At 44.3% G+C, this 25677-nt stretch overlaps 1 protein-coding gene across 6 annotated transcripts in view; it reads right to left on the bottom strand.

The window, feature by feature from the left end:
- The window catches only part of RAB11FIP3 (RAB11 family interacting protein 3), a 76020-nt gene extending 50343 nt beyond the window's left edge, over window positions 1–25677 (bottom strand). For 4 of the 6 annotated variants that reach the window (XM_015239163.3, XM_015239166.3, XM_072942295.1 and 1 more), the window contains exon 1: window positions 24661–25677. In XM_015239163.3, coding sequence (XP_015094649.2) covers window positions 24661–25248 — 588 coding nt within the window. In that variant the 5' untranslated portion in view covers window positions 25249–25677. The remainder of the gene's footprint in view (window positions 1–24660) is intronic. The other 2 variants (XM_072942297.1, XM_072942298.1) reach the window with 1 other exon arrangement.

The following is a 25677-nucleotide window of genomic DNA, read 5'->3' as shown; positions in this document are numbered from 1 at the left end:
TTTGTTCCTCTTAATCCCCTACCCCATCTTGCCCCTCCCTTCTTCCCTCCCTTCACTGTTCTAGTTTGTTCTCTGTATCTGTGAATCTGTTTCTTTTTTGCTGTATTCATTAGTTTGTTCTGTTTTTTAGATTCCACATGTAAGTGATACCATGCAGTAGTTGTCTTTTTCTGCGTGACTTATTTCACTTAGCGTAATGTCATCCACGTCCATCCATGTTGCTGCAAATGGCAAATTTTCATTTTTAGTAGCTTATTAGTATTCCATTGTGTGTATATACCACATCTTTTTCATCCATTCACCTGTTGATGGACACTTAGGTTGCTTCTGTATCTTGGCAGTTGGAAATAATGTTGCTATGAACATTAGGGTGCATGTACCTTTTCAAATTAATGTTTTTGTTTTGTTTTGTTTTGTTTTACAGATATATCTCCAGGCATGGGATTGCTGGGTCACATGGTAGTTCTGTTTTTAGTTTTTTGAGACAACCTCCTTACTGTTTTCCACAGTGGCTACACCAGTTCACATTCACACCAATAGTTTATGAGGGTTCCCTTTTCTCCACACCCTCTCCAACATTAGTCATTTGTGCTCTTTTTGATGACGGCCATAATGGTATAACTTAAGAAGAGAAAACATGTACAAGCAGTGTGATTGTAACACCATGACATTTAACAACCTGGGTAAACGTCACTGTTTTACATCTCAAGCGTCTAGATGTAAAACGATAGTGGTTTCTTCCCATCTTCAATCCTCCCTCCACAGCTTCTGAAGTGCTTTGAACTTCTATCTCCTTCATCTGAAGCTGTTGGTTTCCCTTTCTTGGATCGAGTAAACTTATCCCTATTCTATTAGCTTCCTCCTGCTGCTGTAACAAATTACCACAAATTCAGAACCCTAAAACAACAGAAATCTATTCTCTTACAGTTCTGGGAGTCAAGAGTTCAAAATGAGTCCTAAAGGCTAAAATCAAAGAGTCCACAGGGCTGGTTCCTTTTGGAGGCTCCAAGGAAGAACCCGCTCCCCCACCTTCCAGCTGCTACACCCGGCTCTGCCTCCACCATCACACCACCTCCCTCACTGTGGCTCCTGTGGTTCCATGTAGAGCCCAGCAGGATAATCCCACCCAAGACCCTTAGTTTAATCTGCCCACGAAGCCCCATTTGCCATGTTAGGTAACATTCACAGGCTCCAGGGATTAGGACCTGGACGACTTTGGGGGCCATACCTTCCACACCCACTGTACTTTTTAAAAACAGTTTATTGAGATACACCTTCCACTCTTCTGTCTTAAATTAATCTACTCTTCAGCTTATCTGAAGGCCAATTTTAAGCTTTTATTCTCACCCTTTTTGGGAGCCCACTGCCATGGTCCATTCTGCTCACTGCTATACCCCTAAGGCATATTCTGGTCCGCCCAGGCCCACAACAGGTGCTCAGGAAATGTTTCCTCCGAGACAGTGACCCTCAGCTGGAAGAAACAGAGAGCCGCAGGTCGAGACCCTCTGATCCAGCCAGAACCACCACACACCAAAAGAACATCTGCTTCTCCCAGCATGGGTGGCTGCCCAGAGTGGGTTTCCATGTCCCCCTTTTATGGTGACAGAGCCCCACCTCCCCACTAGGGAACCCAACGCCCTCCTAGACCCTGTGCTCTGCCTCAAGGAAAGGTCTCTCTCTCCTTGGGTGGAACCCTGGAGCCACCATGCACGGACAGGCTGCCTAGGAAAGACACCAACCACACAAGCCCAGGCTCCAAGTGGTGGAGAACTGACAAGGCTGGAGCACGGCACCTGCACAGGGCCTGGTGCCATGTGCAGTCATACACGGTCATAATGAAGACATGGTACAACTCCTCACTTTGTTTCCTACAAAGGGACATACAAGCACAGGAGAGAACTGGGGACACACACATTTCAGGGCTCTCCAGCAGGCACAAATCCTGCAACATGGCAAAGCCTGTGATTTGCCCATGCTCACTCTACTAGATTAGGAGACATACAGCTGCACAGGCCATTTGAAACTACAAATAAAATCCCTGACCACCCACAGCCCCAGCACTGACCCTGCGTGCTCCAGACGGTTATACCCAGGGCACTGGGTAAGCAGAGCTGGGACTCAAAACTCTTTCCCTTGTGTCTTCAGCTTCACCTGGGTATATCTGAAGGCAAATTCACAAGCAACACAGAGACTTTACTATGTGATTTAAACTTACAATCATTCTGCTTTACAAAAGAGCCCCGGCATGTGTGAATAAGCAGCACCGTGTGAACAGCCAGGCCGGGCACCATCTGCACACAGGTGTCTTCTGAAGGACACACTGGTCCCAGGCCCTAGCAGTCCTTTAGGCCCACTGCACACTGCCCAGGTGAGCAGTACCAAGGGCCACTCTGGGAGGACAGCCTGCAAGTTATCACACTGTAAGTCTTCAGAAGGAGACACCCTCCACCCCTCCACAAGGAGAGCCTCCTCTGCAAAGTCATCACCAAAAACAAGGCAGACCTTGCCAACCCCGTCCTCAAGTAGTACCAGTGTTTTGCTTCACTTGGACAACAAACTTTTTTTTAATTGAAGTATAGTTGATTCACAATGTTGTGTTAGTTTCTGGTGTACAGCATAGTGATTCAGTTATATATAATACATTCTTTCTCATATTCTTTTCCATTATAGGTTATTAGACACTACTGAACATAGCTATTGAATATAGTTCTCTGCGATACATAGTAGGACCTTGTTTATCTATTTTTAATGTAATAATTAGTACCTGCAAATCCCGAACTCCTGATTTATCCCTCAACCCTCCCCTTTCCCCGCTGGTAACCACAAGTTCGTTTCCTATGCCTGTGAGTCTGTCTGTTTTGTAAATAAGTTCATTTGTATCATTTTTTAAAGATTCCATATAAGTGGTATCATATGATAATTTGTCTTTCTCTGACTTACTTCACTTAGTATGACAATCTCTAGGTCATCCATGTTGCTGCAAATGGCATTATTTTATTATTTTTTATGGTTGAATAGTACTCCATTGTGTACATACATTGTAACTTCTTTATCCAATAATCTGTCAATGGACATTTAGGTTGCTTCCATATCTAGCCTATTGTAAATAGTGCTGCTGTGAACATTGGGGTGCATATATCTTTTCGAATTGGAGTTCTCTCCAGATATATACCCAGAAGTGGGATTGCTAGACAGTACGGTAACTCTATTTTAAGTTTTTTAAGGAACCTCCCGTCTGTTTTCCATAGTGGCTGCACCAATTTACATTCCCACCAACAGTGTAGGAGGGTTCCCTTTTCTCTACACCCTCTCCAGCATTTACTGTTGGTGAACTGTTTAATGATGGCATTCTGACTGGTGTGAAGTAATACCCCATTGTAGTTTGTTTTTTTTTCAATTGAAGTATAGTCAGTTTACAATGCTGTGTCAATCACTGTAGTTTTGATTTGCATTTCTCTAATAAATTAGTGATGTTGAGCAGCTTTTCATGTGCCTATTGGCCGCCTGTATGTCTTCATTGGAGAATTGCTTGTTTAGGTCTTTTGCCCATATTTTGATTGGTTATTTGTTGAGTTGTATGAGCTGTTTGTATGTTTTGGTCGTATCATTTGCAAATATTTTCTCCCAGTCCATAGGGAAAACCGACTTATGACATAGGCCAGAGACAGGCCGAGGCAAGAGGCAAGGAAACTAAGAGATAAGAAAAAGCCAAAGAGCATTCTCTTCTACAGGTCTGGGATCACCAGGTAGACTGGTACTCCTGCCCCTAGTATCATCACCTCCTCCCCCTTCCTCACTGCACTCTGGTCCTGTACCCACTGGCCCCACCCCTGCACACCAGGGCTTCTCCCAGAGCCTCAGAACTCACGCAGAGCACAACTTTCCTGGAGAGGCGTCCAGATATGCACATTCTAGTGCTCTGTTTCCTCATCCACCTTCCCAGGCAAGGACCAGGCTGTCCGGTCCGCTGCTGGGAGCCTGCCCCTGGCCCAGAGTGGCACAAAGCACACCCCAACAAGCACACTGTGGGGAAGAAAGGGTTCTATCCTGCGGCCCCCTCAGGTCTACTGGCAGAACTTTTCTCCCTACAGGAAAACCTGGATTCAGGCCTCTGGTTCAGCCACCTGACTGGGGACAATGCCCTTCAGACCTCACTTTGCAATACCAGACCAGACCAGAAAGAGCCACTCCCAGGTAGCTGTGGCTGGGTTTTGGTTGTTTTGTTTTGAACTTTGTTTAAATCTAAAAGTAACAGTTCCTAGACTGGGACAATACCTAGGACCCCAATCTTGAGAGGTCTAAAAAATTCCAGATGCTCTAAAATACTAAGCAATAGACCCTGGAGCATCAGGCCACTACTGCTGAATAGAGTCAACTATGCAACTGGCCTAATGTCTAGGATTATCACAATTTTTTTTTAATCATCAAGAGATCATTCAACAATGGAGAAAACCTCTAAATCAACACAAAATGAAGATTCTCCAGGCTCTCATTCTATCCCCATCTCTCATCCTGTCTTTCTCTGCCTTCATCTTTGCTCTTCAAAAGCAGAATGTTAAATCAAGACAAAGACAGTATTTACTCCTTATGGAATGATACGGATTGATGGCACCCATCTGAAACTTATAAGAAGGGATAATACCACAAAAGAAAGGAACTCTACAGAAACTCATAATACTTTTATGACTCCACAAGACTTCAGAAGACACCTGAGCCAACCACCACATCAAAGGTTAAGAAATGGAGGCCAGTGAGCATTCATGCTATGACACAGACGATAAACGCCCACAGAAATACTTGTTCACTAACACTTATAGAGGAACATCAGCTCAAATACACTCGAGAGAGATGCAAGTTAAAGTGACACTGATATACCATTTTTCCTGATCAGATCAACAATACTTTTCTAGAGGGCAATTTGCTGTCAAAAAATATTTTAAAATCCTTTAATATCTGTACATGTTTCCCCAGTAATTCCATTTTCATGACTTTAACCTAAGGAAATAAACACTGTGCAGGGAGATTCAGGTAGAAGAATGCTTGTAACAGCAGAAAAGTAAAAACCTAAAATCCTAAAGGCAGACGATTAATCAAATAAATTCTAGCATATTCACTCATATGAAGAAAAAGTAACCATTAAAATCATTGTAGACGTAAATATACTGACAGTGCGAGATGCTGACAACACAATGATTTAAAGTGGTTACAACTGTAAATTAATTATGACTCTGGTTTTATTTATTTCTCTTACATAAATAATGATTTAAAAGTCTAGAAGGTTGAAAAGATTCACAATGCCAGATAAGGTTTTTGTTTCCTCCTTTATTTGTACATTTTTATATAAATGTACATTATCTTGTTATTGCTTTAAAGGCAACACCAACCTGAGAACAGCTTCTTGATTCACATGTCACAAATGCTAAGATTCCTCCTACTAGAAAGTTCTTAATGTAAAAGAGAGCCAAATGTTCCTCCAAATGCTGATTAGGCCTCACTAACCAGTACTTCTTGCAAAAGGCATCATAAGGCAGGATCCTTGAAGGGGGTTCTTAACAACAAACTTACCAAGAGAACAGCTGGTGACCTCACAGCTTCTCTCTCCTCACCAGCCACAGTGAACCATGTTGATAAGGATGGACTTTCTCATAAAAGGGCTTTTTGTTTCCTGTAGCCAAAGTCAGCCTTGTTTTCCATGGATTTTAGTAAAGTAAACCACCCCACCCGATGCTGGAATGAAATAAAACCATAAACAAGCGGAAAAGAAGAAGCTGGGGGTAGAGGAGGGATGAGAGGGAGGGGCCTGCCCAGCAGGGTCTCTTCTGACTCTCAGGAGAACCCCCTCGGCCAGAAAGACTACCCCGCTGTCCCCTTTGCAGTCAAAGAGCCACCTGGTAAAGCAACCGGCAGAGCCTGAGCTCTGGTGCAGAGGGTCACGCAGGGCGCTGCCGCCCCCCAAGCGCACACAGGAAGCCCATCTCTGTGCTTTCCCGCAGCTCGGTAAACAGGGCAGCTCCGTCTGAGAAAACTGCAAGACGACACAGAGAACTATTCATCCTCCCCTGACTACCTTGGAGTGCTGCTCCAGAGCAGAAATCCATGAAAGCGTCAAGAGCCGGGCCAGAGCAAGCTGGCTCCTGACCACAGCCCCGTAGACCCTGCTCCTCTGCAAACACCAGCGGCCTCATGAGAATTACCAAAGGCTCCAGAAGGAAAAGGAAAAATGCATTAACTCAAAGCATGTGCACCCACAGCCATCCCGCCCCTCATTTCTCCTTGAGTACCCTCACACTGATGGGGCCTGGGCAAGGCAGGAGTATAGGACCCAGGGGGTACCCTCTGTGGTGACAACCACAAAGGAGTCCTGTGCTCAGGCCCAAGCACTGACCCTGAAGCCTGACCACAAAACATGCTTGTTAACTAACCACTTAAAAAGGCGACAAAGGGCCCACTGACATGCCCAGCTAGAGAGGCCCCAGTCTCCATCACCGCAGCTCTGGGACTTTCTCCTGGAGAAGGCAGAGCCCCAAAGTGGAAATTAATTAGACTCTGGGCCTGATGGTTCCAGGTTCAAATGTAGCCTCTCTCCCCAGCTGTCTTTCTGGCTTTCTCGGAGCGGTTCCTCAAGAGCTGCTGGTCTAAGGTGATACTCCTCACACAAGAGAGGCACTGAGCTCCTGCTCAGGCAGGACAAAGGTTTTCCCTGACAGCAAAGCTGTCTACCTCTTCCCAGCTCTACCCCTGCCCCAAGAGAGTCAGACTGAAACTGTTCAAGGTGCAGCGGGCCCAGAAGCATCAGCCTGGAGGGAAGTCTTCAATGGATGCAGCATCACTATCCAGGAACTTGTTAGGAATGAAGACTCTCAGGCCCCACCCAGGACCTGCTGAAAAAGGGATGTGCTGATGAGACTGGGCACTGTGTTTTAACAAGCCCTCCAGGTGATCCAATGCTGCTGCAGCTTTGGAACATCTGATATAGAGGGAGGAGCAGAGGCCAGTCTCAGGAGGACTTCATGGGACCATACAGGATAGGGTTAAAGGAGCCAAAGACCTTGGGGTAAATATACAACTCCAACTACTGTCCCCAGACGTCCCCAAGACAGCTACCACCTCAATAACACTGTCAGGGAGGGAATCTCCTATTTCACAGTTTGTGGATTCAAACCTGGATTCTTCCTGCCTCAAAGACTTCAGTCAACAGTACATGCCTGACCCCAGTCACTTGAAGACTGTCATTGTATCACAGAAAGAGGGCTGGAGCTGCAAGTGTCTGCTTAATGAGGAAGGACAGAGCAGCACAAGGCAAAGCGCTCCAGCTAGGGGTACAGCAGCGCCAACTATCCACAACCAGACACACTTTGTAGCGGACACTGCAGAGTATCAGGTGTAAGTATCCTGTATTACCATTACAGGAAATTTCATGTATTTTATCTCCGTTGCTTGTCTACCTGCAGGTCTGTAAATGAATCAGCAGCACTTCACTGGGAGGTGGGGGTGGACGTGGAGAGAGGCAAATTAGTCCCAAGTGAGAACAAGCTCCACTGTTGTTAGTGACTGGAGAAGATTTCATGTCTTATGGTACAGACTTCTAGAACTTTTGTTTTTTTTAGTAATGAACAAATACGACTTGAGTCACCAGGAATATCAAATGTTGAAGAAAAACAAACCCAAGCTGACCTTCCTCGGGCCTCTAGCAGCTGGATGAGGAAGAAGGTAGACGTGTGTGGCCGGAGGTGTTCTTGCCCGTTCTTGCCTCTGTCCTCCTCTCCCCTGCCCCTCCCCAGTTGAGCCACCGGGACACAGGGAGCCCCATTCCCCATCCAGAGATGGCTCTTCCTGGGATGGCTGGTCTTGAGCACTAACACCCAGACTCGGCACACGGTATCTTCAGAAGTAAGTCTTTCTCCCTTGGAGGGTAAGAGTCTTACTGTGCCCTTTGAGCATCTTTGGAGGAAGACACATCTCTGACTTTCTGTGAAACAACAGGTAGGATGTCGGGGCAAAGCAAAGGGATCTCTTTCAGCAAAGAGAACATTCTTCAGAGACTAAAGATGCCAGCCAGGCCTAAGGAGATCACCCAGCAGTGACACAGTCCTCAGGGAAGAAGAGAAGAGAGAAGAAGCCACCCTGGTCCAAACTCTCCCTGCACTTCTGGCTTTCACAGAAAGCAATTTCATCCCCAAGTTCCTTTTTTTTTTTTAATTTTATTTATTTATTTTTGTAGGGGAGGTAATTAGGGGATTGAACCCAGGACCTCCTGCAGGCTAAGCATGAGCTCTACCACTTGAGCTATACCCTCCCCCATCCCCAAGTTCTTGAAGCCACTTAGTAAGTCTTCAATAAAAAGAAAAGCCAGGGTCCCCAGCCAAGCCCAGGAGGCCTTTGGTCCATGGGTGGTCTCCTCCAGGTAGAGAGGAACCGCCCCAAGGTCAGGCAGGAGAAGGACTCAGAGCCCACAGTCAGTGGTCCCTGGCCAGCAGTCGAGGAGGGCCATCTGCCCCAGAGACAGTCCTGACTGCAGAGTGATGGGGGCACAGCCCAGCTGGGAAGACACTCATGTCCTAGCAAATCACAGCAAGGGGCTGGTTTCAATCAAAACGCTCTGAACTTCCAGGAGGAAAAGAAAAAAAAAAGGAACCCAGAAAGCAGAAACGTACGGTCTAGAAACATTTTAAGCACTTTCCAAATTTTGAAACTATTTACAAGCTCACCACATACATTAATAATACATACATGTTTTTGCAGTATGCCTATACTTACAAAATGGAAAGGTCATACTGAATATGCTATTCGTACCTACAGAATTGGAGCAGGAGATTCCTAGGAGGCAGAACAAATGCTTTTTACAAAATAAAAATTAAATGAAAATCAACCAAAGGAAAAAATACAGTCCTAGATAATCTGACATGGCAAAAACATGCACACAGAAACCACAGACAAGAAATTGAGCTTCCCTTTAAAAGAAAAGTATTTACTTTTCCTACCCAATTTCAAACAGCCCCCAAACCAATAACTCCAAGAAGGCAGGAAAGTGTTTCCTAATTTCTTTTGGCCACTCCCCCTAAAAGGCCAGTACCCAGCTTTCAGGTTGCCCTGGGGCCAGGTTCTTAAGCCACAAGCCATAAATACATGTGCAGTGTTTTAAAGTTCCCCTAGGGCATCCCAAAGGGGAATTAAAATCCAGAGAACACTGCTCTGCACACAGTGAGCCCTCAGTCACTCAGAGCACTACCCCCACATCCTGAGTGCCAGGAAGGGTTTAAGTACTACACCTGCCCTATTCATGGCTCACAACCACCTGTGAATTAAGTACTGCCAGGACCCACACTTAGGGAGAGGCCTAAAGCAGTTGAGTATCTTGCTAGGGCCCCTGGCCTCTGCCCCTCACACCCCTTCGTCAGCCCCCTCCCATCCTCCAGGGGCCCTCAACAGTGGTGTTTTCCTGAGGCTTCATCAGTAACTCTAGCTGGACGCCAGAGGCCACTGCCGGCTGGGCACCAAGACTACTCCCCCTCTTCTCCTTGCTGACAGACCCCCAACCCTGTGCAGGTCTTCCTTCCTTCCTTCCTCTAGGTCAGCAAATACCTGGGAGGCCCAGCAGGCACATTCATGGCAGATAGGCAGGAATGGAAACAGACAAGAGGTGATGAATTGTAAAATAAGTAAAACATGGAGTTGCCTAGATGGTGGGACATGCTAAGGAGAAAAAGGGGAGGGTGCAGAGTGAGTGCTGCATCCCCAACCTACCTCCAGGGACCCCACTGGGCAGGTACTGCGGGAGGAGTGTCTATGAGCAAAGTGGCCAACAAAGGGGAGTGGGTCAGTGGACCTGAGGAAGACTGGAGGAGAGCTTCTTAAATAGAGACGCAGGGTGGGGTTCCTCTTTTTGCCTCAGGACCCTGGCTGTTGAGGCACAGACAGGGCTGGATCTTAAGGACACTGTGAAGGCCACTCACTGGGGCCTGTCCTGAATGAGATGATGAACCCTCTGTATTCCTGGAGCTACTCAATTCAGCTTTCTGTTACTTTCTGCTCAAGTCCTCTCTGCTGAACTCTCAGATTTACCTCTTCCCTGAGCTCCAAACCCAGAAGGAACTGGACACCGTTAGAAACATCCAGAGGGGCTAAAAGAGAACTTCCACCTCCCAACTGCCTCCTCCCCATCCCAACCCAGGCCAAGCCCCTCTGTTCCGCCCACCCCCATTCAGCCACCTGGTGGTACCATTACTGCCTCCCAGGGTCTCTTTCAGGCCCCCTCTGCCCCATCTCCTTGAGCTTCAACTTGAGCCACCACCAGCCTGCACTGGCCTCCTGATGAGTCTCCCCCACCACTCTTGTCCTCTCCAAACTGAACCATCTCTTGAAAAAGCAAGTCCTATTACCTGCCCTTCTCTACTTGGACCCTCTAACGCCTTCCAACCACACTGAGACCAAGGGCCCAGCGCTTCCTCCAGCTTTGAGGCTCCTCGTCCTTCTCAAGTGCCCTTTCCTCCCACTCAGGCCTCTCCATGGACTGTGCCTCCCCTGCTTGCTCTTCCTCTCCCACTCTTGCCTCACTAACTCTACTCACCCTCAGAATGTCAGGTTACAGGTTACCTCAAAAAAAAAAGAAGAAGAAAGAAGAAAGAAAAGAAGAAGAAGAAGAAGGAAGAAAGAAGAAGAAGAAGAAGAAAGAAGAAGAAGGAAGAAGAAGAAGAAGAAGAAGAAGAATCAACAAGAATAAACTGACTCCCCATGGGAAACACTCCTGACTAGGCTGGGTTCCCTGTTACACAACCTCAGATAATCCCTGCTTTTTCTCCACAGCATTTACATCAGCTTGCAGCTCCTGGAGACAAGAGTTTAACATCTTGAGAAGGACAGGAAGTGGGTCAGCCTTGCTTCTACCACGTCCCAGCACCGATCGCCCCACAGACACAGGAAGGTGTTCACAAACACCATCACACAAGGCACTGAGTGAAAGAACAATTAGGGGCTGAGCCTGGACCAATGCCCAGGGCTGTCGGACCAACCCGCATCTTTGAAGGCATATAACATCCACTTTATGGATGGAAAACTAGCTCCTAAACACCAAAGAACAGGACGTCCAGCAGCACCTGGCCAGAGGCCATCAACGGCAGCACCGCATTCCTCAAAGCACCCAGCACGTGGGGCTGAGCTCCTGCAAACCAGGCAGGGGCGGGACTCTGGCAGCTCAGCCTGAGGTCTCAGCTTACATCTCAGGACGGCATTTCAGAGCCAGTAACAGGAAGCTTTTGCTGAAACAGTTGAGGTATTTCCAGAAGCACAGCCAAGGACTTTCTTTCTGCCTCCTCCCTTCATTACCAACTATGAATCCCACAGAAAAGCCCTGGCAGGCTAAGAAAGGCTGACTAAATCCCTTTTAAATATCAACATCTCCAAGCCTGTGACAATAACCTCAATTTTCCCAGCACAAAAATTAGGTCTTGCTTAGGAGTTAGGTACGTGAAAAGAAACCCATATGGTTGGAGGTATAGTGGCATTAGTCTGAGCAGAGAAAAACTGGAAAAAATAAATGCCTACCAACCACAACACTTCAACGTAAAGGAATACTCTAAGGTTATCACAACCCAAGTTTGTGTATGTAGACTTTGTCAAAATACAAAAACTTTTACACACATATGAAATACAGATGAGACAGGCTAAACCAAATCATTTGTTGACACACATTTCCCACAGAGCCTGCATCCGGTCCTGCTCCTCAGCTTGGGGACAGTGACAAGTCCTGCTCCACCTGTGTCACAGGACTCTGGTGGAGCAGGGAGGAAAGCACATAGGCAGATTCCCAGGCCTGTTCTAACAGATGCACGTGTGGGAAGCTGAGGAGAGAGAGAGAGAGAGGCTTAAACGAGTTAAATGGGGGACACGTGACCTTCTCTCCCCTCCCTTCAGGAAGTCCAGGGGAAAATGCAGCTCCAGGGGAGAGGCCCCAATGTTCCAGAAGACACCTGGGGACAGACAAGCGGGAACGCGCTGAGAGCAGAGAACACAGAAATGTTAAGAAGGGATGCTTGACGCCCCAGTAAAGCGCAGGATGTGGAACAGGCACCGAGCATCAGACCTGAAAAGAAAAGCCTAATTGAGGGTCTAACAGGCAACCTCAGGCAGGAAGGCCGACTCAGGAGACACAGTCAGAGGTGCTCCCCAAGCAGGACCCCAGGCCCAGCAGTGGGAGGCAAGCCCCCTAGAGAACACAACCGCAGGAGCCCCAGGTTGCAAGCAGAACAGTCAGATGGTGGCAGACAGGCTACAAAGAACTACTGACAGGTACAAAAAAAACCAAACAAAGGAAAACATATAAGAAATGGGTTGGCTGCAGTCAGAATAAGATAAACACAGAACTCCTATTTAGCCAGGATTAGGATGACCTGTATTGAAAGAATAGAGGAGATGGAAGGGAAATACATGTGTGTAACTTCCACAAGAGAAAGTCAGGAGAAACTACCTAAAAAACTGGGGAGAAAAACACTAGAAGGAACCAGCCAGGAGTCTGGGAACTGGAGGCAGGGCAGGAAGGTGAATACAGCAACTTTTGTCATACACCGTGCAGAACACTGCTTGACTTTATAAACTAAACACATGATAAAAAATTAAACTAAAACATAAAATTAAAATAAGTATCAAAAACATGTAGCAGACTGAGGCAAGAGAGTAGCAGAGACATGTCAGGAAGGGGAGGCCAAGGTGGGTGGACCTCTTGGTCAGGGTCCTGGCTTCCCTACTAGACAGAAAGCAGTGAGGGGCCCCAAGCACACTTATGAAATTAGTATCAAGGTAAACAGAGCAGAGAGGAACAGGGTGAGGTTAAAATATGACTGTCAGGTGGTCTTTAAAGAGATGCAAATGTTTTCAAATCTCTCCAGGACAGTGGCTCTCCACACACAACCCCAGGACCAGGAGCAGCAGCGTCACCGGGAACTGGTGCCAAGGAAACCATCAGGCCCCACAGACCAGGTAAACCACACACTGTGGAGTGGGCCCAGCAGTCAGTTTTAAAAGGATCTCCAGGTGACTCTGATGCATCTAAGTGTGAGACCAGGCGACAACCTGGCCACTTAGGAGTGTCAGACAGTTGTTCTCAACCAGTGGTCTAGGGACCTTAATGTCTGAGGAAAGGGGGGTCTGCAAGATCAAACCCAGTTTCATAAACATTCTAAGATGCTCTTTGCTTTCTTCCATTGCACTCTCTCATGAAGGTACAGTAGAATTTTCCAGAGGCTACACAACACAACCAATTGCTTCCAGGAGCAGATATAAAAAAAACCCGGCTCTCTTCAATCAAACCAGATGTTTAAGAGACTTGCCAAAATATAAAATGCCACTCTTCTCACCATTTTAGAAAGCAGTTATTTTTAAAATTTGTAATGGATTCTTTTTAATGAATTAATAAAAAGATATTTTAGATCTTTTTTAAGTTTTACTTTATAATACAGTAAAGACCAACAGAAATAACCCATATAAACAAAAGCTAGTTGGTCCTCAATAACACTGAACAATGTAACAGGGTCTGAGACAAAAAGTTTATGTATGAATCAGTAGCCTAAGGCATCAACAACCTACACAAGGACTCTCCTGACCATCACCAAAAGGTCACAAAATATATTTAACCATATTTAAATGCTTTCTACATCACTAGCAGTGAGAACGGGCAACTCTGAGGCTTAAAACAACCCACCACCACAAACCCATTTTGCTGCACTTGGTCAATACCTACATACACAATGAAACAAGCCACATACCCAACAGCTCCACAGTAGCATCTGACCACTTTCATGACAAAACACAAGGCAGAAAACACATGAAGTTACCCTGAAACAAGAAATTAATCTTCAGGTCCTCTATGCACTTCTAAGCTCCTTTCATGTATTTATTCAAATATGGGTTTATCCCATCTGAACACCATCTCTAGAGAGGAGAGAAGGAAGCTCTCTCTAAATTTCCTATTGAGTGAACCAGTAGGTTGAATAAGACATTTACATCCCTCAGGGAAGGAGAATCTCTTGATAAACAGGAACATGGTTTCACCACTCAGCTATTCCTAGTTTAAGAGGAGTTTTCAATCTCCCATTTCAACCCATGTCAAAAAAAAAAGGGTCATTTCACACCCCATGTCATCTATGACCCAAAAAATGCTAGATTAGGGGTTGAGTTAATGAGAAGTAAAACCTTTTTTGTGTGTAATGTTCCTTTCACTTGTTTGAGAACAAAGGAGGTTTTCTGTTTCTTTTTGTTGGTTGTTTCCAAGACTGGTAAGAGCTACAAAATCTAACATACCATATAGGATGAAGTATAAATGGTCATCAGTGAACTTCCCGTATTGTATTTTTCCTTTTTATTTTGAAATACATCCAGCTCACTGTAAAGTTCACATAATACAAGGAACATCTGGACATCCCGCCCCAAGAGTCATCGATGGTTAATGTCCTTCCATGTTGGCTTTACGGCTCTTTATACATACACACACTTTTTTTGTGGAACTATTAAAAATATATTATAGACATCATGATACCTCCCTAAATCCTTCCAAAATGCATTTCCTAGGAACAGGGACCGTCCTCCTACATAATTACGATAGCATTATGACACCCCAGAAATTTAACACTGTCATTATCAAGTACTCTGTCTATATTCACATCTTCCCAAACATCCCAATAATGGCCTTTGTAGTTTTTTAATTTAAATTCAGGATCCAATCAAGAGCCAGGCATTAGCTGTCACGATTCTTTAGTCTTCTTCAATCTAGGTTCCCGACCCTTTTAACGACACTGATATCTGAAGAGTCCGAGCAGCTGTCGGGTAGACACCCTTCAGTCTGGGTCTGATTATTCCTCATTACATGACTAAGGTCAAACATTTTTGGCAAGAATGTCATCTCTCCCTGTGCCTCCCATAGAGGGACACATAATCTGCCCATTACGGGGGAGTCTGAGTTTGACTACCTGGTCGAGGTGGAGTCTGCCAGACTTCTCCAATATAAAGACATTTTTTCCCCTTTGTAATCTATCATTAATGGAAAGATATTTCACTGTGAGTATCCTGTCCCACTCCCGCAACCCCTGACACATGTTTACACAGTGTTTTGTGGCAACCACTGATGATCCTTGCCTGAATCAACTAGTACCCTGGTGGCTGCAGAACACTGACTCTCTAATGTCAGTCTTCCCCCTCTGACTGACAGTAGTCTGAAGAGCCCCCATGCACCCATGCTCTGGAGTATCACTATGACTGATTTTTACCCTCTGTGTACCATGGACTTCTTAAACTTAACATATCCATTATCATTATTTTTTGTGCGTGCTCAGAATGCCCCAGATCTGCGCAGTAGAAACTGCTGCTTTTTTTTGACACATCTCCATCAATTTTTGAACACTTCCGTCCTTTTGGTATAAGATAATCCAGGCTGACAATGAATTTTCCCTGCCCATAACCTGGAATAAGTCATTTCTCCAAAGATCCCTGATTGCTTCAGTGGAAAATGGTACTTGACAACCGAGATCTGGGGACTAGGTGTACTCACTGCTACTGGGGTCATTGCTCCCAGACCCTCTCAGAAGACAAACCTAGGAACTTTTTAAATCATGTATTCATACTGATAACTCTATTTTGACCCCAAGACAACAAGGTCCTTCCTCACCTCTTCCACACCACACTTCCTCTCTTTTCTCCCAGAGAACCTGTTCCCAACACCAGTATGTTTACATATTTGCCTTATCCTAAAATACAACCAAAGTAACTTGAGAACTACTACTCTAATCAACAGGCAAGAAGCCTACTTTGTAGTTGTTTCTTTGTAGTTTCTTTTCTTCTGAATACATCCCACTAAAGGAATAGAGTACTATATGTTTGACTTGAATTTTTCTTTCCTATATGGTTATGCTATTAATTCAATATACTTCCAAGTTCATTTGTTTCTATTTGAATTCACCTTTTTTCTATCATTGTTTTATTTTTTGAATATGGAGAATATTTGCATGGTTCAAAAAGTCAAAATTAGGAGGGGAGGGTATAGCTCAAGTGGTACAGTGCATGCTTAGTATGCACAGTCCTTGGTTCAATCCCCAGTACCTCCTCTAAACATAAATAAACCTAACTACCTCCCCTACCACCACCAAAATAAAAAAAATAAAAAATAAGAATATTTTAAAGTCAAAATTATATAAAAAGGCATACTCAGATAAGTTTCACTCCCATCCAGATCCCTTACACCTTGCTCCCACCTACTCAAAGAAACTATCTTAATTAGTTTCTTGTCTATCCTTCATATGTTTCTTTTTGCAAATACATATTCATTAAAAAATTTTATTGAAGTATAATTGGTTTATAATATATACATATTCTTCTTCCCCTCTTCTCCCTTTCTTCCTTTTCTTCTCCCTCTCTCCCTACCCTTCCTTTCCTTCCCCCATCTCTTTCTTTTTCTCTCTTTCCAGTCAGACCCTGTCCTGGAGCCTGTGACTACTGAAGCCTCAGATGGGTGGAGGATCCGGACTATAGGCTGGGAAGATAGATGAAGAGAAGAGCCCAGTCTAGGGGTCGAGGTTTCTTATTCTTTCTGTCAATTTCTCCTCCTCTGAGCTGAAGTCCATCACTCAGGGTTCTGAGCCTCAGATCCTTCATCTCTTCCCCCTAACCTCTCTTTTTTTAAACTGAGGTAAGTCAACCGTTTTAAAGTATACAGCTCTTGTGGCACTGAGTACATTCACACTGTACAATCACCACCATTATCCATCTCTGGGACTTTTTCATCTTCCTCAACTGAAATTCTACCCATTAAACACTAATTCCCCATTCCCCCTTCCCCTGGCAACCACCATTCTACTTTCCGTTTCCATAATTAACTCAAGGAAACTTCTATAAGAGGCATCACACAGCACCCATTCTTTCTTACCATATACTATGCAGATTAATTTGTACTTTTTCACTTAATATTCTTGGATATGACTCTCTACCAGTTCATAGGGAATCTTCCTCTTTTATTTCTGCAGCTGCACAGTTCTCTGTTAAGTGGATTTTCCACAGTTCATTCATCCGGGATGGACATTTAGGTTGTTTCCATTTTTATATCACAGATAATGCTGCAGTGAATAACCTTGTGCATCTTATGCTTTATGTCTGTGGAGGTGCATCCTTGGGGAAAATGACTGTCTCACTGAAGGTAACTGCACACAAAGGTACTGCCCAGCTCCCCTCGATGAGAACTGTACTACTCTGCAGTCCCACCAGCAATGTGAGAACGTGCCTGTTTCTCAAGAGTCTCATCAAAAGGAAGTGTCCAAGCTTTTACAATTTCATCAAGATGCATGAGAAATGTTACCTCAGAGATTTTAATATGCATTTCTTTTATCATGAGTGAAGCTGAGCATCTTTTCACGTATTTAAAGGCTGTCTGTATATCTTTTTCTATGCAATGTTTTCATATCTTTTGTCCATTCTTCTATCAGCTTTTAGTGTTTTTTTCCCTTTGACTTCTAAGAGTTTTTATATCAGCCTTTTATCCGTGACTCATACGATTTTAAAAAAATCTTACTGAGAACCACTACTCAAGAACACTGGGGCGAGAGAGGTGCCCTGGGCTGGCTGTGCCTCCCCAATCTTCCAGGTGAAGACCTAGGCTCCTGCACAGGGCGTGGTCAGGAGATCCAGGATGGACCTGACACAGAGCCCACCAACTCTAACAGTGCTCAGAGGAAAGCCAGGAGGCTGCCATCTCTCAGGTCTCTCCCACAGCTCACAACCTTTCAACCACCCTCATTCTTGTCAGATTAGAAAAGTATTCTCACTGCTGAAGATTTTAAAAAGGTAGGCTTTCAAAAAAATGCTAATCTCTCTAATCAATGTGGATTTTTACTTTTATTGTGGCTCAAGCAATTTATTAGTAAATTTTAAATTACCATTTGACTTTTTTAAATTTTATTTTTTTAAACTGAAGTATAGTTGACTTACAATGTGTGCTAGTTTCAAGTGTATAGTAGTGATTCAGTTATATATATATATATATATATATATATATATATATATACATTCTCTTTCAAATTATTTTCCATTATAGGTTATTACAAGATATTGAATACAGTTCCCTGTGCTATACAGCAGGTCCTTTTTTTTTTCCATTTAACTTTAAAAAAATATGATTAACGTGTTCACTGGCAGGAAGCTTAAACTAAACAAAAAGGTTTACAAAACACCCTTGGATTGCTAGTGACACTAAAATGCTAAGCCATTGTTCTGTTTACTGACCCAATGATTTATGGCAACAGAAGTCTTTACAATACTGAACAATGCCTCTGATTGAACAGATAACCACCTATGACTGAGCCAACAGGTACCACCACATCAGCCATAACCTGAGTTTTAGGCTTTAAGCTGATTAAATTTGTTTAAAGAAAAATCAGAATAAAATATGTGAAATAAAAAAGAACATGAATCATGAAGTCCTCCATCATCAACAACACTGGTACATTTCCAATACCCTGGAGCCCTTGCTCAAAACAGGGATATAAACAGACAGGCTCATTTCTGACTATAAAGGACTATTCACCTGTGGGCACAGGAAGATCTAAAACTTTTGCAAAGGTTTTTAAAAAGTATTCAACAAAAGAAAAAGCAAAATAGATCATTTAACAAACAAGAATTACAGGACTTGTCTATCCTTAAATCTTTAAGATCTTCAGAAACATCACTGGGATTTCAAGAAAACAGCTAAAATTACCTGGGATTTTAGAAATCCCAAGTTATCAACATATAGATCCTGTGTACACAAGTGCTTAATATAATACACAGTGATAGTGCTTCCTGTGTTTACAACTAATAATACTAAAATGTTACCAACCCTCTGGTTTGTCACACTCAGAGAATCCATCCTCAATACCCACAATATGTCCCTACAGAAAAGGGGCAGCACCCATCAAGGCTTGCTGTTGTGAGCCCAAGGCTCAACTTGCCCAGCAAGAGGCATATAGACAAGGAGGCAGGACCCCTGGCTCTGGTTCTGAAATTTATGACAAACACAATACTAAAGACTGTAACCAGAGTTATACCAACTTGCATAAAAGTACTAAATATTTAGACAGAAAACTGTACCTACCGAAAAAATTTCTTTTCCTCCCTAACAATGATACTTAATCCATTTGTGCTAATCTACTGCTCAAAAACTTTTGAAAATTACAATGCAGTCAGTGCCATTCTTTTCACCAGAGAGTTCTTAGTTACTTATGTTAGATACTGATGTTAAATATTGATGAAAGCACAATGCCCATCTGGAAGCCAACCCTCGAGAATTATAGGCATTTTCTAACATGCATTTTTCTAAGTATCAATAAAAATTAACAATCCATCTTCGATAAGTACATTAACATTCCAGTTTAGTGTTCTATAAAGTTTTTAAATTTACTAGAAAATCTGAGTTTCTTTAGATGTATTTTGTATATTGACCTAAAATCTTAACTGAGTCAAAGTAAAACAAGTAAATATTTTCTCTTTAGGATTTATTTACATTTTTATTTCTAAAGATGGTATAATGAAATTTTTTACTAGATTCATCTTTACTCTTTAGTTTATAGGTGTACAGGAACTACTTTTCAAATTAATTAAAATCAGTAACATAATAGAAAATTTGGCCAATACTTCAAATAAAACCAGCCCCATTTTCACCCCACCCCTACTCCTACAAACACATCTCCCAACATACTCACATAACTAAAAGTAATTTTTAATATTTCCTTTGTAACACAACAAAATCTACTATTGAAAATAGTCAATAGTCTATTTGAAACTGTTGAAAACTTCTACTGAAAAAAATATTTTCTTCAAGACTTTTTTCACGGGGATAATTTTTACAGTTAAAATCATGGTATATGTACAATCTATACACAACTATCCGCTAATATCAGAAGTGATAATCTAAGTTACTTTGGAGACCTTGCAACTATCACAAAAGTACTTTCAAGGGCCCCATAACAGTCTTCAATGGATGCCTAAACCTTTAGTCTGATATTTTCGATTATAATTAATGTTTAGTCCCTATTTCCGGCATTTGAACAAAGTGTCTGAAAAGGAAGCAACCATAAACTTAGTGTTCTTTACAACCTTGTCAGTGTGGTCTACATGTTATTAAATTCCTCCTATATGTTAGGTCCTACACTGGAATAATCCCTAACGATGCTGAATCTTCCTTGGTTATATTCTATAAACCTTTGACTTCTATTAAAGTATAGTTCACCCTCCATATCTGTGTTTCACATCCACAGATTCAACGGACCAAAGGTCAAAAATATTCAGGGGAAAAATTCCAGTATGTTCCAAAAAGCAAAACTTGAATTTGCCCCATGCTGTCAACTATATACATAGCATTTATATTATATTTAAAACTGTGTGGCATTTACATTGTATTACATAAGTAAAAGGAGGATGTTTTAAAGTATATGGGAGGATGTGTGTAGGTTATAAGCAAATAAACACCATTTTATATAAGGAACTAGAGCTTCCGAGGATTTTAGCGTCCAAGAGGGGGAGTGGGGAGTCCTGGAAAGCAAAACCCTCCATATAGAAGGATAAATGTATACACCTGAGATCCTCAGTTTTTAAAAAACAGGTAAAAGCAGGTTCATAACAACAGACGTGGAACTATACCATTTGGGGACAATGAAACATTTATTACACATATTTTAATTTACATATTAAATACTAAGTAGTTATCTCTGGATGGTGGGATTATAGGTGATTCTCATTTTTTATTTTGCTTATTTGTATTATTTCACTTTTTTAAAACAAGGAACATCTATAAAAATAATGAGCTTCTTCTACCCAATATGATCTCAAATTACATACTTCTATACAAAGTTGTGTGTGTATGTGTACAAAAAAGTCTGGAAGGAAATGCATTAAAATGCTAATAGTGTTTTTCTCAAGACAATGATCATTTTTTGCTTTATATTTTATACCATTCTGTATTCTCCAGTTTTTTTAAAATAATAAGCATGTATTACATTTACATTATAAAAAAGGTGTTTTTTAAGACACTAACAAAATTGCCTGTGATTCAAGCACAGACAGGATCATCTGCCTTTTAACAGTTCATCTGTACACAGACCCTGACACACACACTAGTTCCTATATGCACCTGTTCATGTACACATGCTCATTCTCTCTCACTCACACATAGACACACACAAATCCAAGGCTAGGACAGAAACTGCAAAGGACACTGAAGCAACTAAAAGGTGCAGCCAAATGTCCCTGGGGAGTTCCAACTGCCTACCAGCAGAGGTGCAGGAAAGAAAGGCAGGGAGACCTGTGCATCAACACTTCCTTCAGCAGCCTACATGCAAGTACTGAGAATGGCAGACAGACCACAAGGTGACTGAAGGGCATTCAGTGCTCCAACGTGAAGGGTTCTCTGGAAAGAATCAGTGACTGTTAAAACATAAATGCTTATGTGAGTGCTGTAATAAAATGTGAAAATCTTTACAATTATAATTAATTTCTTTGGAAAGCAAAACCAAAAGAAACTAATCCTTTCTCATAATACTTATAATTTATTTTGCAATTTCCGCTTTCTACATTGGTGTTGAGTACAAAACCATCAGTCCTCTCAGTATGAAGGGGTCATGTCAATGAGGAATCTAGCAGAGACCTTAAAAATAACCTGTTCCAAACTCACAACTAGTGTCTGGCATATATGACTGTAAATTCCTATTTCAAGAAAACACAACCAGAAAGCTCCACAGTAGTCCTCTTTCTCCTCCTGATTCCTGCTAACACTGTTATATTACACCACACCTGATCTATCACCAGATGATGTAATGAGATCCAAACACACCATGACACTGCTAAAGAAAGAGGGTCACAAAAGCCATCTGTATTCTGAATGGGAACGGCGTCTATTAAAAATTCAGATAATCCACTTAAATAATTTAAAAAGCTTCCTTCATAAACAGATTACATAAGAGAGAATGAACATGCTACCTTTGAAAATTTGACAGTAACCCAGATAATCTAGTTGCTATCATCAAGGACAGTAATGTGACCAGCCTAAGAGTCTCATGCATTCAGTATTTTGAAATCTCAGGTGGAAAGTACAAAAATTTATCATCTTTATTGCTGTTATCTATCCAGCTTATCCAAACTGTTCCTATGGTTTTAAAAAAAAATCACGAATTTTTAAAAAGAGTTCTTATCTTTCAGCTATTTATGGATGAAATGTCAAGTATGTGCTTCAAAAGTAATCTGGGGGTGGGGAGTGGTGAGTTTACAGATGAAGCAAGACTGTGAACACTGAGCGATGACTTGGGGACAGGTAGAGTGTTTCACTAGATTAGTCTCTCTATTCTTATATATGTACAAGATTTTTCATTTTAAAAAATAAAAAATATTTATCATAATGTAGAATTTTTTACTTTTTCCCAAACTACTTCACCGTCAAAGTGTATTTCTTTTCTTTGCTTTTCTATAATGTATTTCAACACTGGACTTGGAAAAGCAAGCCTGAGTCATAACCAAGGCTAGCAAAGCTTACAGACACAAAAATCAACCTTTCATTACCCTGTTAATTATCTGCTCCAAAACAAGAGCTCTCTTCATCATCCCAGGAAGCTCATGTAAGTCAGGTACTTAGATCACATCCCACATTACTTCTTCCTGAGCAGTCTAGGAGAGCAGACAGAAGGGGCAATGCCACAGATCTCCCCAACTCGCCCATCCCCACCAAATCCTGAGTCATCCCTGCCTTACCCTTAAACTTAACATTCCACCAGGAGCTATCAGAGCAAAGAATGTTGACTCATTTCTACTTTGTACTGACAAAAATCTCAGCCCCCAATAGCAACCCAAAGTTTTTCCCACTGTGATCAATAAGAATGTTTCAACAGAAGGTGGTTTTCAAATGAAAAGGATTTTATGGAAATCAATGAGATGACACTTTGTGGGAATATTTAGGGCCACCAAACCTAAGCTGAAAGCCATCTAAACCTTAAGACCCAAAAGGCCTAGTTCAAGTCCTAGTTCTGGCACTGACAATCTCTGAGGCCTTGGGAAGTTATTTAACCTTTCTGGGCCTCCAGTTTCCTGTCAAGTAGGATGAATCCTGTCTGCCTACTGTCACCTCAAAGAAAGGTTGATGATCCAATGAAAATATAAATGAGCCTCACTTAAGCTGTAAGGTAGAGACTGGGGTCAGATTATGGTAAAGAGGAACAAAAGTCCCACTTTCCTAACATCTTTGATTGGTGTAACGAGGAAGGGTGTGTTTGGAGAAAAGACACATCACACTAGTTAAAAACAACCAAGGATACCCAAGGTGCTCTTCAGCCCAGGGGCAAAAAGAAAAAAACATAAAAAAACTTGAACCAGCAATCACAATCCACGTTAACCATACCGGAAATTGTCAGTCATGTATCTATCTCTCTGCCCATTAAACTAAGAGATGGAAGACCATCCTGAGCAAGATCTTCCAACCCAGAGCTAAACAGGAGGGTCACACTGACCCCAACATTCAGGATGCCCACAGAGGCTTGCACATCTTCCCAGGCTGAAAACTCAACAAGGAGCCCTGACTCAGGATGAGCCAGTTCTTTACATGACAGCTTAACGGACACTGAACCCTCAAGGGGTACACGGATAAAGGTTCTTAATGTTATGACAGACACCCTAAATGGTAGGGTGTAATTCTACCTCTTAAAGATCTCTTGGTTTAAACATGCATCTGTACACCCACTTAACACCCACTTAAACTGAACACCCACTTAACAACTGTCTGCACGTGTGAGAAGTCAATAAAATACAAAACCTAGCAGATCAGCATTTTAGGGATTTTCCACTGCTAAATAAAATATTTAAACGTTAACACTAGTAATCTACTTAATGTCTATTTGGGTTAACTGCAGAACACACAGTCCTGATGCCTTCTTCACCTTAACTTCCATAAGTGCTGGAGGGGGAGGAGAGGGAAGGCCTGGGTCTTGAGGCCCACCTCCCAAAGCAGCCAAGGCATTGGGAGCTTCAGGGGACACCTGCCACACTGCACTGTGCATTCCTGTCCAGCATCTCACCTGTCCTACAAGAGTGGAGGTGTCCCGAGTGGAGTTCTACTCGAGTCTGCATTCACCACGGTGCTCTGAGGCTCATTCCCCACCTACCAGGGTTCATCTCTTTCCCCTCTGCACAGAAGGTACGGAAGTGAAAATTTTTAGAGTTCACTGTCTCCCAAACAGTAAGCTAACGAATTTACGTAGAACATATGCCAATCACACACAGTAAAGTAACTGCGCTTAAAATAGGTGTCTATTAACATGATCTTCAGCGTCCAAGTGCAGCCTCGACTTTGCAGACCCAAGGAGAGTACTACTTCAGCCAAGCCAAACCTGGGCGCTCAGCTGGCGGAACCGCTAGCACTTACCCATGCAGGGGGCCAGTCTATCGGGCAGCCTGGGGACATGTTCCCAAGCCAGGAGCACCCCTCGATTTAGGAAAGATCCAGCTTGTGTGGCTTGGAATGGCAAGGAAAAAAACTGACTCCCAGGAATAGAACCTCATTAAAGGGGGAAGAGGTACTGACAGAAGTGAATCAAAAGAGAACGCGGGACCCTTGGCCTTAACAGTGCACCCCGCGACCACCGCACGGGGCCAGGCTCCCAGGCTGCGAGTTACCTGCTCTGCCCCGTAGACGGTGGCGAACTGGACGAAGTCCTCGATGCGGACGAAGCCGTCCCCATCCCCGTCCAGGGCATCGAACACGGCCCGGAGGCGGGGGCCATCCTCCGGACACCCCGAGGACTCGCTCGCTAGGGGGAGGGTCTGGCTGAAGTCCGAGGGCCGGTCGGGGTCCCCGGGACCCACCTCCAGCGCCGGCTCGCCCACCGTGGGCGAGGGGAAGGAAGGGAAAAAATCGACCTCGCCCCTCAGGTGGTGGCTGCGGCTAAAATCCTGCGCGGGGACAGACGCGCTGTGCGGGCAACTTGCGGGGCCGTCACCCTCAGGCTCCGTAGTCCAAGAAAAAAGTGGGCCGAGTTCCAGCAGCGGCGGGTCAGGGTCGGGCTCCTGGCCGGCACGCTGAGGCCGCCGCTCCGGGCCCGCAACCCGCCCGGCAATTGCGCCGACGGCGGGGTCCTGCGGACAGAGCCCCATGCGCGGGGAGGGGGCGGCGGGCGTGCGCGGGGCGGCCGCGGGCCCGCCGGGCTCTGGGTCTGGGCCCCGGCCGCCCGCGGGGGAGGCCGGTCGGCCTGGCTCCATCTTCATGGGCGCGCCCCCGGCCACGGCGCGGGCCCGCGAGGCCAGTGATGCGGCGGGCGGCGCGGGCGGCAGACAAAGGCGCTCAGGGCGCGGCGGCGGGCGCGGGCATCCCCGCGGCGGCGCGAGCGGGCGCGCGCGGGGCGCCCGGGCTGCTCGGGCTGGCGCTCGGGCCCTGCTTCGCCCTCGCCCATCTTCGCACCGCGCCTCAGCTGTCCTCGGCCCGGCGGCGCGACGGGCGCGGGCCCATGGCGACTGCGGGCGGCCAAGGGAAACCGAAGGGGAGGGCGCAGAGGGGACGCTGGGGAGGGGGACGCTGAGGAGGGGGTCCCGGAGGAGGACGGCGAGAAGGAGAACGCTGAGGGGGAAGCGGAGGAGGAGGACGACGACGCGGAGGCGCCCGAGGTACCCGAGCGCACGCCGCCGCCCTAGCCCCGC

The sequence above is a fragment of the Vicugna pacos genome, chromosome 18 (assembly GCF_048564905.1).
Source record: "Vicugna pacos chromosome 18, VicPac4, whole genome shotgun sequence".
Taxonomy (NCBI): domain Eukaryota; kingdom Metazoa; phylum Chordata; class Mammalia; order Artiodactyla; family Camelidae; genus Vicugna; species Vicugna pacos.
The sequence above is the reverse complement of the archived record's forward strand: the minus strand, read 5'-3'. Positions and strand labels throughout refer to the sequence as shown.